Genomic DNA, 13466 nt, shown 5'->3' with positions numbered 1-13466 from the left:
TTCTACAGTTCATATAATTGTCAGTGGGGTCTTTTTTTAACCTTTTGTCATGCAAAATAAGAAATTCAAACATCATTTTGTTTTTATTTCTGGCAAAGCAATAAATGAATTTGGCCAGCCTTGCTATTATACCTATAAATGTTGTTTTTGATGCTGGGGTTGTTAGATGTTGGCATCAGCATCAGGAGCTGGATACATAGCACTGCAGGTGCAGCTAAATGGATTAAAGGGGGGGTTTTGATTAGAGATTTGTTCCTGTCAGCGTAAGTGAGAAGAGTTGCAGTTTTATGAGTGTTTGATTAGATGAAGAGAACCAGAGGGGAGTTTCCTCTTAGATTTTTCAAATGATGGGACAACAGAGAGAGGCAAGAAACTAAATAACCTAATAGAAGCCAAGGGGTGTGGCTTACAAGAAGTAATAAATACAGAGAAGGGGTGAATTAATCTTGTAAATTAAACTTTCACAAATATTTATATGCACAATTTTTAATGTATAGTAGTAGTTTGTATTTAAATAACCAGTTGAGTATGTGTCGACTATATCCATGTCACCCATGCTTTAACTTGTTTGCCATGCATAGTATACATAGCATAGCATACTGAGGACACTGGTCAGGTGATCTGTTTCTCCAGATCACAGGTGCAAGGGGGTATGGCCTGAGGAACAAAGGTAAGTGAACTGTTTGGGTGGTGTGAGACGAATGAGAGGGATTATGGAGATAGATAGAGGGATAAAGAAGGATTGAGGAAGACTTCAGTTGAAAGGGGGGAAAGCATTTAGACCATTTTATGGTTGGACCTCATCCATCTAAAATCAAAAGGAATCAGTGTGATTTGAGAACCACAACTGTTGAGCAGTGGGCTGAAAATCATGACTAGGCTGGATATCCATTTCCCAATACATCTGGTGAGCTCAGTCCTTTTTTTTCAGTGCATGGCTTTTTCCCCCTTTTTATTGTGATTTGAAACAAAGACAATTTGATTTTGGACATTTTGGTCAGATTACGCAATCTTGTTAAGGGGGACTTTTTTTGAGTTGGACAAACCTTGTGGACATTCAAGTGAACATTACAGTTATCTTATTGTGAGCTTATTTGGGGAATGGGGGGTGTTCTTAATAAGTTGTTTAAGAATACATCTAAAGGTAGTGGGGGTCAGCAATTCTGCTGATAATGGAGCTGTGGAGTTCAGCATGTTAGCTGTACCAGATTAACCATCCCTCTTGCTTCCACTGTTCTTTTTTTTTTTTTTTTTTTTACATCCATTGCCTTTCCCTTGTTCTGTGCACAAGCACGATTGCCCCCTGTTGCTGGTTCAGTCTGAGCCACTTTGTCCCATTTACAATGTATGATCACTAGATTTCTTTCATTGCACACACAGAACAGACAACTAGTGGACCATAAGAAGATATTAGCCCAACTTGACAATATGTGTACTGGAAAAGAATCACTGATTGCACCTTTAGATGACGTTTTAATGCATTCCTTTGTTGTCAGTAGGATTTTTAAAGGCAACCCAAATTCTTTGAATTTCGTCTTTTAACCAGGTCTTGTGCTTATCCACTGTACTCTGAACTCTCAAAAAAAAAAGACCTCTGACAAGGACAAATGCAATGAAACTATCATTCAAGTCAGACTTCCAAGTTGGAACCTTGGGTAAGATCCATCCAGCCTGAATTCACTGACATAAACACACCTGACAGGTGGTGCACACAGTGAACAGAGTGCAATGATGTTTTCATCGCTTATATTACTTTATGTAGTGTTTTATGAAGTATGTGTGTTGTGAGGCATGCTCTAAGAACATTGTAGCTGCCATTTCCATCTCCATTTAGTTGATTTGTGCGTCATAAAAGTCTTTGCGAGCATGCATCTCTGTCTTCATCCACACAAAACAAATGCACACAACAACTTTATGCCATGACTGTAGTGGTTCACACTCGGTGCCCGTTTACACAATTTGATTGCTTCAAAATTAAGTTGATTGTTATAAGATGGCTGAACCTCTCAATGCATTTTTAATTATGTTGATGTTAATTTAAGAAAATATTATCTTCTATTTCTTCCTATCTCATTTTAGACAAGGTGAGGTCACCTGCTGAAAGCGGATGTCCACGTCAAAGGTAAGAGGTTCTCTGGGATTGCAGACAGGAGGGATGGTGTACTCTAGGCTGGGAGGGGATGTGCAGGGGATCAGCTTTACTGTGTAAGTGCCAGAGTAGTCACGCACCTGAGAGGGAAAATTAGGTTTAGTAAGAATTAGGAGTACAAACAACAGAAAATAATTAAACTGCTCCTTGGAAAAAAACAAAATGTTTACTCACAGCAAAATCAGATATAAATGTCCACTGCTGGATGGGCTGGTTGTAGGTGGGCTCATTCCTCACAAGACTGAGGTTAAAGGTCAAACCAGGGTGGTCCGGACACATGACCATGGAGGTGAGTGGAGAAGCTGATGGAAAAAGACATCAGTTAAGATATGTGTAGCATCAGCATGCTCAGCTGCCAAATAAAATACCTCAAAAAACAAAAATGATACATGTCATTTAAAATGAGTATTTAAGTGTGGCTTGAAATGCATCGTCACAGGTAAAAGCCATGAAGTTAAAAGCTGAGTCACATCATATACCACATCAAATTTAGACAGTTAAACCCTACATCACTTCTATGTGACATACTGTACCTGGATGTGCAAACACAAATAGGCCTCTGAATCGAGCCTCAGTGCGGAAATTGACAACAAGTCGTCCTTGGCCATTTACACGCATGCTGGTTGGATACAGAGCACCTGCAAAGACAATCACAGACACAGTTTAAATTTGGCTACTTAACTAATTCTTAATCCCAATTTGGTGAGCATGACATATTGTTATCTTCAATTTAATGCAAACTGGTGTTTACGTGTTACCTTGTAGTTCAGCCTCTGGTGGGCTACCGACACCATCCCTCCATAAGATGGCAGTGTCGTACACAAATGTGAGCCTCAGCTCTGACTGTAAATCGAAGTGCTGCCATCCTCCTGCTCCCACAGGGGAGTGGAAGACATAGGACACATGGAGTGGGACTCTTAGGGTCACATAGGACTGAACCAGATTCAATACCTGCAGTAAAAACCAACATGTTGTCTCAGGGCAAAACAATTAAATTATACTTAACAGATAAATTTAGCCTTGTTATAGAGATATCAGGAGGAAAACATCAAGGTGCCCCAAATAAAGTGCATATACAATATCTCTCAAGATAAAATATTCTACCATTATAGCTGATTCAAGTTTTATTCTGCATAATGCTTCAGTCCATATATTGATCAGAGTTGGCAATGCATACTGGTGAACTTAAAGCACACTTCCATGCCTATAATGATAAAAGTAGGCATAGTAAATTAATATGCTCGCAATTAATATGCATGTACAGGGCTTGAAGAAAAACGGTGGCTTAAATTAAGATGCTACATTAAAAGGGCTTAGTGGTTACATGTTGTGTTTTTCTTTTAATGAAGCAAAAGAGATTTATGGCTGCCATGTTTTTTCCTGTGTTGGACTGGATCTTTTATGCCTCTGCTCAGGTATTGCAGCTTACCATGCTTTACTTAGATTCACCACAAACTGGAAAGCCTTAGCTAATCACTGTAAGCTTTACTCCTGAGATGGCCTGCTCTGGCAACCCTAAGGCACACACTATATATATATATATATATATATATATTGCAGATTGTTTTAAAACTCCAATATTTTGAGTCCTGAATGCTTTAAAATCTATTTTTAAAGGACAAGACAGAATTGCTGTGGTGTCAGTGCTTAAACTGATAACTTTGTTTCTCTTTGGATGTCATGTGTTTAAGGATTGTCTGCTTTGTGTCTGTGTAAAATCACCTGTTTGTATCTTGTGCTGTTGCTCCCCTTGGCAAGGACTATTTTTGATCTTGATGGGAACTATCCTGATTAGATAAAAGTTTATAAATAAATAAGAATAATTGTAAGATTGAATATATTCTCCAAGTGGTAATGGACTCTTGCCACCTTTTAAACTTAATCAATTTAAAACATTTCTATAGCAAATCTAATGTATCAAAATCACAACTTTTTTGGTTAACATAAAAAAAACACAAACTGCACTACATTTAAATTTGTTAGGGATATTGAATTGTCCCAAACTTTCTCTCTCTAAAAGAATTGTCCTAAAATGGTCAAACCATTTAAAGTGGTGAAAGTCCTCAGAGGGAGCGCTCTCTGGTATCTGCACTTTCCTCTGACCTGTGAGAGGTACCTGCCTACACTGGCTCTGTGTTCATGTGGAGGCGTGCCTCTGGGAGCTGAGAGCTCAGGCAAATGATTTGCAGAATGGCCTTCTGACACAACCTGCTGGGCCTTAATAGATTCCTATGGTCCTGTTAAGCTGGGCACTAAGCCCTACACTGTGACATGACACTGGCCCTGGCCTGCACAGAGCTGTCTTCGCTCGGGCTGCCAACCCACTTAGAGGGGCACTCGGGTCACAGGGCACCCACAAACAAAGGCACTTTCTTTTTCCCTTGATCCTGCCTGCATATCCTGAAACTGAACCTGTGACGCCTCAGTCTGTGCATCTACATACCGTCTTTTGCTCTGCTCAGTAACCATAGCAACAAAATCTACATACAGTGCTGTACAAGAGCTGAATGTATACCATTTTCCCTCTTGATGGAAAGACATTCCGGACAAGAGGAGAGGTTTTATTCCTACAAGAGACTGTCTGAGTAGTCTGAGGGTCAAAACTATTCATCTCTTCCAGAACTAGCTGTTATTTTCTTTTATAAATGATTAAATTACTGCTGAGCAATGTGGTCACTAATTAAAGAAGATAAAAGTGGAGTGCTTACTGTTCACCATTTCGTGCAAAGTATGCCTATTATTGATTTAACCTCAAGGTATTACTACTGACCAAGGTAAAGTTTATATTACCAGCAGCAGTCTGCTTACTTGTCAAGACATGTTTATTACTGCCACGTTCTCATTTATATCACGTGGCTACAGGCAACAAAGTACCACTTGTTGAGTAAGGCTGCTATCACCTGGGTGATACCTTTGTTATTAAATAAACCTGAAGCCATGTAAAATGAGAAACTGCCATTATAATAACAAACCAATATACACTCTTATATATCTTCAGTGCCAAATTTATTTGCGAGTACTGTAGGGGTTTAATTAATAATCCTGGGAAGGGAGCGCAGTGGAGGTTTTCACCATGATGTGCCTCCTGCACTCTTACTGCCCTTCTTTATCAACACTCTACCTTAATTAACTGCAAGTCAACTAACAGTAGGTTTCCAAGGTGAATGCAAATGTTGAAATCTGCAAGGCATGTATGCCAGGAGGACACAGAGGACTTTAATATTTCCTCCTTCCAGCTTCATATACAACAGCTGCTGCTGCAAAGACCTCATTGCACACATGGCAGAACAGACAAATACAGATTTTAAGGAGGCTGTTGGTTATTGACTTGTCACTTTGAGAAGACAAATAACTGGTCTTACCAGGAGTTGAAGGGAGCAGGGTGTCGGGTTAGTCATTACTACAGAGGTTAACATGGGTCTGCAGACAATGATGGATGACGTCTCTACAGGCTAGTATTTACTTTAGGATCTTGAAAGGAAAACCATGTAGGCAAGCAGGGTTTTAATATGCCTGTAAATGATTAATTTGGATTGAAAACCCAGGGAGATTTTGAATTGAAAAGTGGGAAAGACTCGTTACAGGACAGAACAGACCAGTGACTGCTGAGTTCACATTCCTTTCCTCAAGGGGGTCTGCTGCTTTATTGTACTGAATCCTTGCTCCTCATGTCTAGAGATGACAAAAGGGGTCAGAGGTTAGCCAAAGCACGAAGGTGGGCCTGCTTACCTGTCCATCAGTCCCAATGGTGCCTCCACAGTCACTGAGTAGCTCAGACATGTCATAGTAGCTGGTAAATTCCCACAAACAAGCCTCCAAGTTGAGGTTTCTGTAGAATCGTAATGCACTGGATCCCCTGAGGGAAGTGCTGTATTGGTAAGAGGCCGTCTCACCGATTACTTCTGGATTTTTGGTGGCTTCAGTAAGGAAGCTGTAGCGAGTCTTGACCTCAGTGTAGTCCAACAAATTGGAGCAACGATGATTACCAACACGGGTACCGTCAGGGCTCAAAGTGAGCTCAAAGTTAGACAGGGCTCTGGTGGAAATTACAGGCAACATACCTGAGGAAGAATACACATAGCAGTCAGAAGGTGTGAATGTTAGTTAGTGTAATGTTAGTAATGTTAGATTCACAATTTAGGAAAAAAACATTGAAATTGCTTCTTGTTAAGAGTGTAGTTGATGGGTGACATATGGAGTGAAGATGTTTCCAGCTTCACAGATGAAAACTATGGTAGATATTCAATCTGCTGTTCCTACCATCAATATGGGGCATGGTGACAGTTAGTTTGATGAGGTTCGGGTGGTCTGTATCTTCTGTTCCAGTGTACCGCAGCTTGGCAGAGAAGGGCTCAGCCCCCACTGTGCCTGCAACACGAGGCTGGCACATTCCTGCAACCACGCCGTAAACAAACAAACATCAAACGTTTTGTTCCCCTAACAATCCTCCACAGAAAATTCTTTTATGTTACAGTTTTCTGTCAGAACAAGGACAGCAAGTACTGCGGTGGGAGAGCAAAATGCAGCCAGCAGCTGCTTATCGCATTGAGCCATTTCCATGAGAGAGACTAAACACTTTAAGCTAGAGAATGAGCTGCACTCACCCTCGTCCATGCTGATAGACACTATGGGGCTACTGAGCTCCAGACCTTCATCACCATTAGAGTTCACGCCCCTTGCGGCACACTGGACCCTGGAACCAGCCTGAAAGTAGACTGAATCCAGAGTGATGAGCTTGGAGGAGGTGAAGAAGGTATCAAAGTCCACTTCCCTCATAGGGCTGGTGACACCATCGGGGCCGGTGGGAGCGCTAACAAGCCAACGATAACGAGTTAGGGTGTTGTTGATGTTCTCGCTTACACAGATGGAGCCTGTTCTGTCATAGTCTGGGTACTTGGGGTTACAGGCCTGAAAAGAGAAAGAAGAGATTATGCTTTGGAGTGAAATGCAGCCAAAAATCCTTGCAGCAGCCAAAGTCACTTCTATATACTCCTGATGAGCCCTCAAGGTAGTTGCTAATTGAGTGAAGTGTGCACATCTGCTAAATACTACCTCATTAACAGTATTTACCTGTAAAACTGCACTGAAAAAAAAGTCTTGCCAAATTAATCATTTGTAGGGGAAATGACTGAAAGTATGCTATTAAGTATTCATTGGAATATCACTTGGGACATACAGTGACACAAATGACAGGGTATCCGGCCACAGGGAGAGAGTCCCTTGTTCTGTCGATGTCATCGTAATGCAACAGAGAAACCACCATGGGCACCGAGGGGAAGGTGACATCTGCAATGCTGTTGGTCTCCTCAATGTAGATTATGGCTTTGCTCATCTGTTGATTGACAAGCAAGAGCAATTAGGAGGAAGTTAACAGAGAAAGGTTGTTACACACTCGACAGTTAAATTATATGCTAATTTAGCTTAATTTTCACCTTTGTCTCTGCAACCATGTTTTCATCAGGCTTCAGATGCACGGTAAATGCCTCCCTCATTTCTCTGACACTATCATATAAAATCTCCACCTCCACGTAGTGCTCTGTATCACCCTCTTTGAACACAATTTCTGCCAAGAAAGGAGAGATTTGATAATTATTTTTCTAGCAGATTTGAAATATTCTGATAAAAACGCCTTGCAGGATCATTTACCCTCAGATATAGGATGGTAGTCCTCCCCAGAGGTAGCAGATCCATCTTTGGTGTGAACTCGGACAACAGAGACCTTGGAGGTGTCTCCAACACGCAGCACTGGGATCTTCACCACAGACACTTGACCACTTTCCTTCGGCTCATTCATACTGAATTTGGTCTCTCCAAACCTAATAATCGGCTCTGAGATAGCATGGCATATAGTTTTAATCATGCTGTAACTCTGACATTACAGCACGCCACATACTAAAGCCCCTGCATGTGATACTGTGTTGCCTCAGTAATAATATCACAAAAGATATAATGGTAGATCTGGGGAAACTGAGGTATAAATTGTCAAAGTTTTTCACAAACTAATTCTATGCTATTGGGATAACTTATAAGATGTTATCATCTAAATATTCTGAACATGGTGGCATTTAAACATAACTATTTAAGGAACAACATTTAGAAACAAAACAAAGGATTCTTACTGTCTGCATCGTCTTTGATCTTGATGAGTGTTTCGTTCTGCTTTCCAATAGATGCTCCATATGGAGATTCACTCTTGGGGCTTCCCAATACAAGACGGAGCTCTTCTTCTTCCTCGTGTTCTGTGTCATCAACTAGTACCAGTACACAGGGCTTTTCAATCTCTCCTGAAAGAAAGTAAAGGGAAAAGATACTGAACGACCATATATGTCCTTGCAAATGCTTTTAGCATGTAAATAAAACATAAACCATGCAAAGGGACATGTTAGGTTTTATTACACCACCTGGTAAGAAGGTGATGATGGAACCATCTGTGTTGGGCCTCTCGTTGAAGTCCATCATGACCTGGGCTGTCCCCTGCCTGCTGTAACAGCGCACTGTGGACTTGTAGCTGATATCTCCACTACGGTATACAGTGGCTGAGATCTGCCCTGAGTTCTCATTGCCCACATACATGGGATCACGGAACTGCACTTTTGGCACTAAAACATAAATAAACCCATACATTAGCACCAGAAATATAGTATAACTATCTTAATTCATTAAGAGGAACTGTTTGAATGAATTTTGATTACAGCTTCACTCACAATCTGAAACAGAGTCATTTATAAGGATGGTAGCCTTGCTCGGCTCCCCAAGGATCCCATTCATGGGCATCCGGAGTACCAGTTCAAACTTCTCTAGCCCCTCCAGCACCGGCTGGCCCAGGTCATCCAGGATGGTTACACGAAACGTCTGCATGGTGACCCCCGTTGCAAAGTCCAGATTCCGGCTGATCCCAACGTAATCCACACCAGCTGCTCCACAACACAATATAGGTCAGACATGTTTCAAAGAACATAGTGCTTATGGGATATAGCGGATATAACACAAATGGACTACAGCACTTGATCATATTTCGACAGCAATTCTCATGTTACTTCATAATTCATTTGTGAATGTCAAGCAGCAAGCAAGATGAAAGGCTATACCCTGTGTGCTGACAAATCGACGCTTTCTATCTCGTGGTCGATAGCCATGAACAGTTGGAATTTGTTGCGTGATTAAAGGCGAGCTGCAAGAAACTGGATATCTCCCCAAGCGCAAACAGGTTATTCATTTGCCATTCTTTGAAGAGTCTGAGTATTGAGAGCTCACCCTTTGCCCACAGGCTTTTCTCATGTACTTATGACCCAGTTATGTGCCTAACTGTGGGCTTGCATTTCTACCACCCTGCATATGATTAGATGCTAGTTATTTTTTTTACGGTTATAACACTGGCAAGAGTGGAAATGTTAAGAATCTGTGCAAGAGGGAGAAGACTGCCTGGGGGCAGAAGATAATAGAGGCTGTAGGGAAGGCTTTAGGAGATAGTGACGAGTCTTGGAGTCCAAAGCGTATATAAGTATATCAGAACGCCTAACAGAGAAAGCCCTGACTTTTCTCCTCCTAGCCTAAAACAATGTTTACATTCCCCAGTTCATCCACCCAACATATCCAGCTCTAACATCTCCATGGACTGTTGAGCTCAGGAAAACAAAGAGTGGCAGGGTGATGACTTAAGTCTATTGTTTTTTGTGGTTTACATTTCTCTAAGCACTAACTAGCTAAAGCTGTCAAAGAATGGCGCCTTGCAGGGACACGTACCCTCAGCAGAGACAGGATCTGTCTTTCTGGAGCGCACTGTGACAGTTCCTCCTTTGGAAAGATCAGTCCCCGTCCTCCATACCTGCACTTCCACAAAGCCATCACTCTCATCCACGTGGTAGTCTGTGTTGCCAAAGTAGAAGACGGGAGCTAGGAAGAACAACAAAGGAAGGAGTGAGGAAAAGCAGGCAGGAAGATGTAATCTGTAACCATCTTTACGCTGTTTCACAACAGGATACCTGAATGCCTGTTGTAATTGCTGAGTTGAATCTGTAATAGCGTACTCTGTGAGATTACCTCTGATTATAGGAGAAATTGAGGGAATGTTTCCATCAAACCACCAGCAGGTAGTCAACACTGTAATTGTAGCCCTTAAACAACACTTTCTAACTTCCTGAAATTATGTTTTGGGGGGATTTCTACATATGTATTCATTCATCAAGTCACAAAGCAACCTAGAGGCAGCAGAATTTCCTGGTTCTGTTCTGAATGAGTCTGGTGGTGGAGCTGACTTTGATAGTGATGGGTCTGAGAGGCAGACGGGAGGCATGACAGGAGGTCTGAGGGATGTAGAACTCAATGTGCCAGCCCAGGCCTGCCTGACTGCAATTAGTGTTCCTATGAGCTGAGATTCCACTGCAGCCAAACTCACCCACTATTATTCTATTTAACCCTTTCAGAGTCTGTTTTCTCTCATGCCATGATGCTTGTGAAATGGTTGCTTAAGGGCCAGGGCCTCTGCATATGTGGTGCAGTCAGCTACTGTAACACTAACTGCTATCACAAAGAAACTATATATGGACTTAAACTGCAGGGAGTCAGTCATAGTCCATTAGAGCAATACAGAAATAACCTGAGCAGCCACAAGCTGAACCCAGTCAAACGTAGAAGGTTTTACTGACAAAATGCATACATTCTACATTCAATTGATCAAATACACCATTGTTATGATGACTAATGGGAGCAAGCCACTACTGAGCTGTAAAAACCTTGTGCTTTTGAAAGCAAGTGTGACCAAATAATGAATAAATCAAGTGAATGGCAATGGCCATGGGCAGAGTTGTGGTTTCCATGACAATGGAACCCTGCACCTACAAAACGGTACTTAGCTGTTTCTCATCACACAGTAGGAGGCAAAAAGGAGAGTGGGGATGTGGAAATGGGCGATAAATGCTTTGAACAAAAACATATCCATAGTGTTGTAACTGCCTGATGATTATGTTATCTAACAAAACCAAAATACAACGGCAGGGGGAAAAGATATTCTCTGTCAACAGTGCTGCCAGGCACAATTACCGATCAAGAAAAATGTGTTTATTATTTTGCACTATATCATTATTCTTTCAAGTAATCTTAGTCTCAGATGATATTGCATATTTTGATGCAGTCTGCTTTGGCAGTAACAGCTATACAAGATAAGACACGTTCTAAGGGGGAAATAGTCTTTTAGGCAAAGCCTTGGGATCTGTGGTTCTCAGAGGAGCCATCTCTGTGGTTGAAATAATATTTCCCCTAAGAGCATGCAAAGGACAGAAAACTTTTATGCTTTAATCTGTCCTGAGAGCACAGTCAGGACAATGAGTGCTGCATCAAGAGGCTTGCAGCTGCCAGAATTTCTCCCCACAGAGAAACCAAACAAAGATGGTTTTGGCTGCCTGCACTTGGTCCCCAACAGGAGGAGAAATCAGATCTACTAGCCTAAGGTTGGCAGCCAGGAACTTAGCCCCTGTTGTACTAGTCCAGTAATCAGATAAGGTTTGTGAAGCAGGCAAACAGTGAGCTTCAAAGAGCTATGGCCCATTAACTGAAAGGTAAACCACTGGCTCCTGGGTTCCATCAGCCCTGCCAGCAACAGCATTCTACGCCACACAGCACATCTAAGGTTACCTGGATGTAAGTGGAGATGATCCAGATTTAGACCTACCTATTGTGTAAAATTATGTAAGATGTATTATCTTTCATTTATTCAAATAAACAACAAATTTCACCCATTTTCAGATTAGAGTTCATATACTTATTGCATGACTTTTATTAGTATTGTCATAAATAGTTGCTTAACCACTCGGTTGCCTTCTTTGAAATTAAAAATACAAAACATGAGTCAAACATAAAAGCATCTTGCCCACAGTCATTATGTTGGCCAATTTATTGTGCAATATGCCAGAATAACAAAGGCAAACAAAGGGAATATCTCTTCTGTTGCATATGTGTGAGGATAAAATAAAATAAGCAGCACAAGGAGAGACGCAGGCCTCCCTAAGGGGACTGTTGCACTCCCACTGACTGCTTGATTCCACTTGAACTTTGCATGACATTCCCACAGCGCTAAGTGGCTTCTCTAATGGTGAGATTCAATTGAGCCCTGGCAAATGCTCCTCTGCCCACCGTGTGCTCGACAAATCTCCCTCAAGCAGCAAAAGCATACAAAAGCAGCTCCATATTCAATACAGAGTAATCTACAACTTTTACCGATGATGACTGTGAGAAACATTTGAAGTTTCAAAGAAGGCTCTGGATTGAGTATCTTAAGGCTGTTGATTAAATTCAGCTCCTCTCTGCTTAAGTACTTTGGACATCTGTTTATATCAGAATGACTGGAAATCCAGGTGAGACATAATAACAGGGTTTGTAGGTTCCCCCTCAATTCATCCCCATCCAGGACATACTGCACACACATGGGACCCGCCCATCTTTAAAACAGCTCATAATCATACCTTCAGAACCAGAGTAAAATTTACAGGCAACTGACACAGACTATAAATACAAGAGTGAAGTCCTGCTGTACAAGCATTCTCATGTCTTACAGCCCCAACCACCAAAACATTTTCCCGGATGTAGAGTCAATATCAAACAGCAATTATCTCTGCAAGAAAAGACAAGTTTTTCTAAACCCAGTGTAGTCAAAAAGCTAGAGTGGATACTGTAAAGGTGTGGATGTTTATGTGCAGATGGTCTGCCGCTGGGAAAATACCAGGTATTCTGAGGATAGCAGCTGTCCATGCATGCTACTGTAGAATACCTGGACAGCTTGTAAACTTAACAGTCTTTCATGCCAAGTTGCCAGAAGAGTTACCTTTATGCTGCAAAATAGAGAAACATAATTCATGTCCCTAGTGTATAGTAAACTGTCAACATTAGCAATAAACTTGGCAAAAAAGCAGAAGCTCCACAGTATTGTGTATCTATTTGTGCTTTAGTTGGAGGCTTCAGTGTGTGTATGTGGTATTGAGTAGAAGACAGAAACAAGGGTGTGAAAGGCTATTAGGCTGTGCGTTCAGATCTCTTGATTAGCAACATGAAACAACAAACAGTTACAACCTTTAGCACACACAACTGCACACACACTTCCCCACTAATTACCACGGCCCCTTATTTGTCCCTCCTCTTGTTTACTGTTTCCTTCAAAATTGTGTTTTGCTGTCATTTGGATTTTGTTTGCTAGTCCTGTTGTGCCCTCACTTGTTTTTTGGAGTTTTCGGCTTCTGTTTATCTTTTGTAATTGAGTCCTCTCCTATTGTTTACTTTTAAGGTAGATTTTTTTCAGAGTTTTTCTACCTCTTTGTCCCCTCCACTT

At 41.4% G+C, this 13466-nt stretch overlaps 1 protein-coding gene across 1 annotated transcript in view; it reads right to left on the bottom strand.

Annotated features, from left to right (window-relative positions):
• frem2b (FRAS1 related extracellular matrix 2b) overlaps positions 1–13466 on the bottom strand; it is a 56945-nt gene that overhangs the window by 4730 nt on the left and 38749 nt on the right. Inside the window, exons 7-20 of the mRNA XM_049575991.1 lie at positions 9893–10042; positions 8854–9063; positions 8551–8748; positions 8269–8433; positions 7796–7978; positions 7582–7712; positions 7326–7481; positions 6754–7057; positions 6410–6541; positions 5879–6210; positions 2908–3100; positions 2683–2787; positions 2324–2451; positions 2095–2229 (exon numbers count right to left, since the gene is read on the bottom strand). Coding sequence (XP_049431948.1) covers positions 2095–2229; positions 2324–2451; positions 2683–2787; positions 2908–3100; positions 5879–6210; positions 6410–6541; positions 6754–7057; positions 7326–7481; positions 7582–7712; positions 7796–7978; positions 8269–8433; positions 8551–8748; positions 8854–9063; positions 9893–10042 — 2522 coding nt within the window. The remainder of the gene's footprint in view (positions 1–2094; positions 2230–2323; positions 2452–2682; positions 2788–2907; positions 3101–5878; positions 6211–6409; positions 6542–6753; positions 7058–7325; positions 7482–7581; positions 7713–7795; positions 7979–8268; positions 8434–8550; positions 8749–8853; positions 9064–9892; positions 10043–13466) is intronic.

Source organism: Epinephelus fuscoguttatus, linkage group LG5 (genome assembly GCF_011397635.1).
Source record: "Epinephelus fuscoguttatus linkage group LG5, E.fuscoguttatus.final_Chr_v1".
Lineage (NCBI taxonomy): Eukaryota > Metazoa > Chordata > Actinopteri > Perciformes > Serranidae > Epinephelus > Epinephelus fuscoguttatus.
Note: the sequence above shows the minus strand (reverse complement) of the source record. Positions and strands in the feature narration are given on the sequence as shown.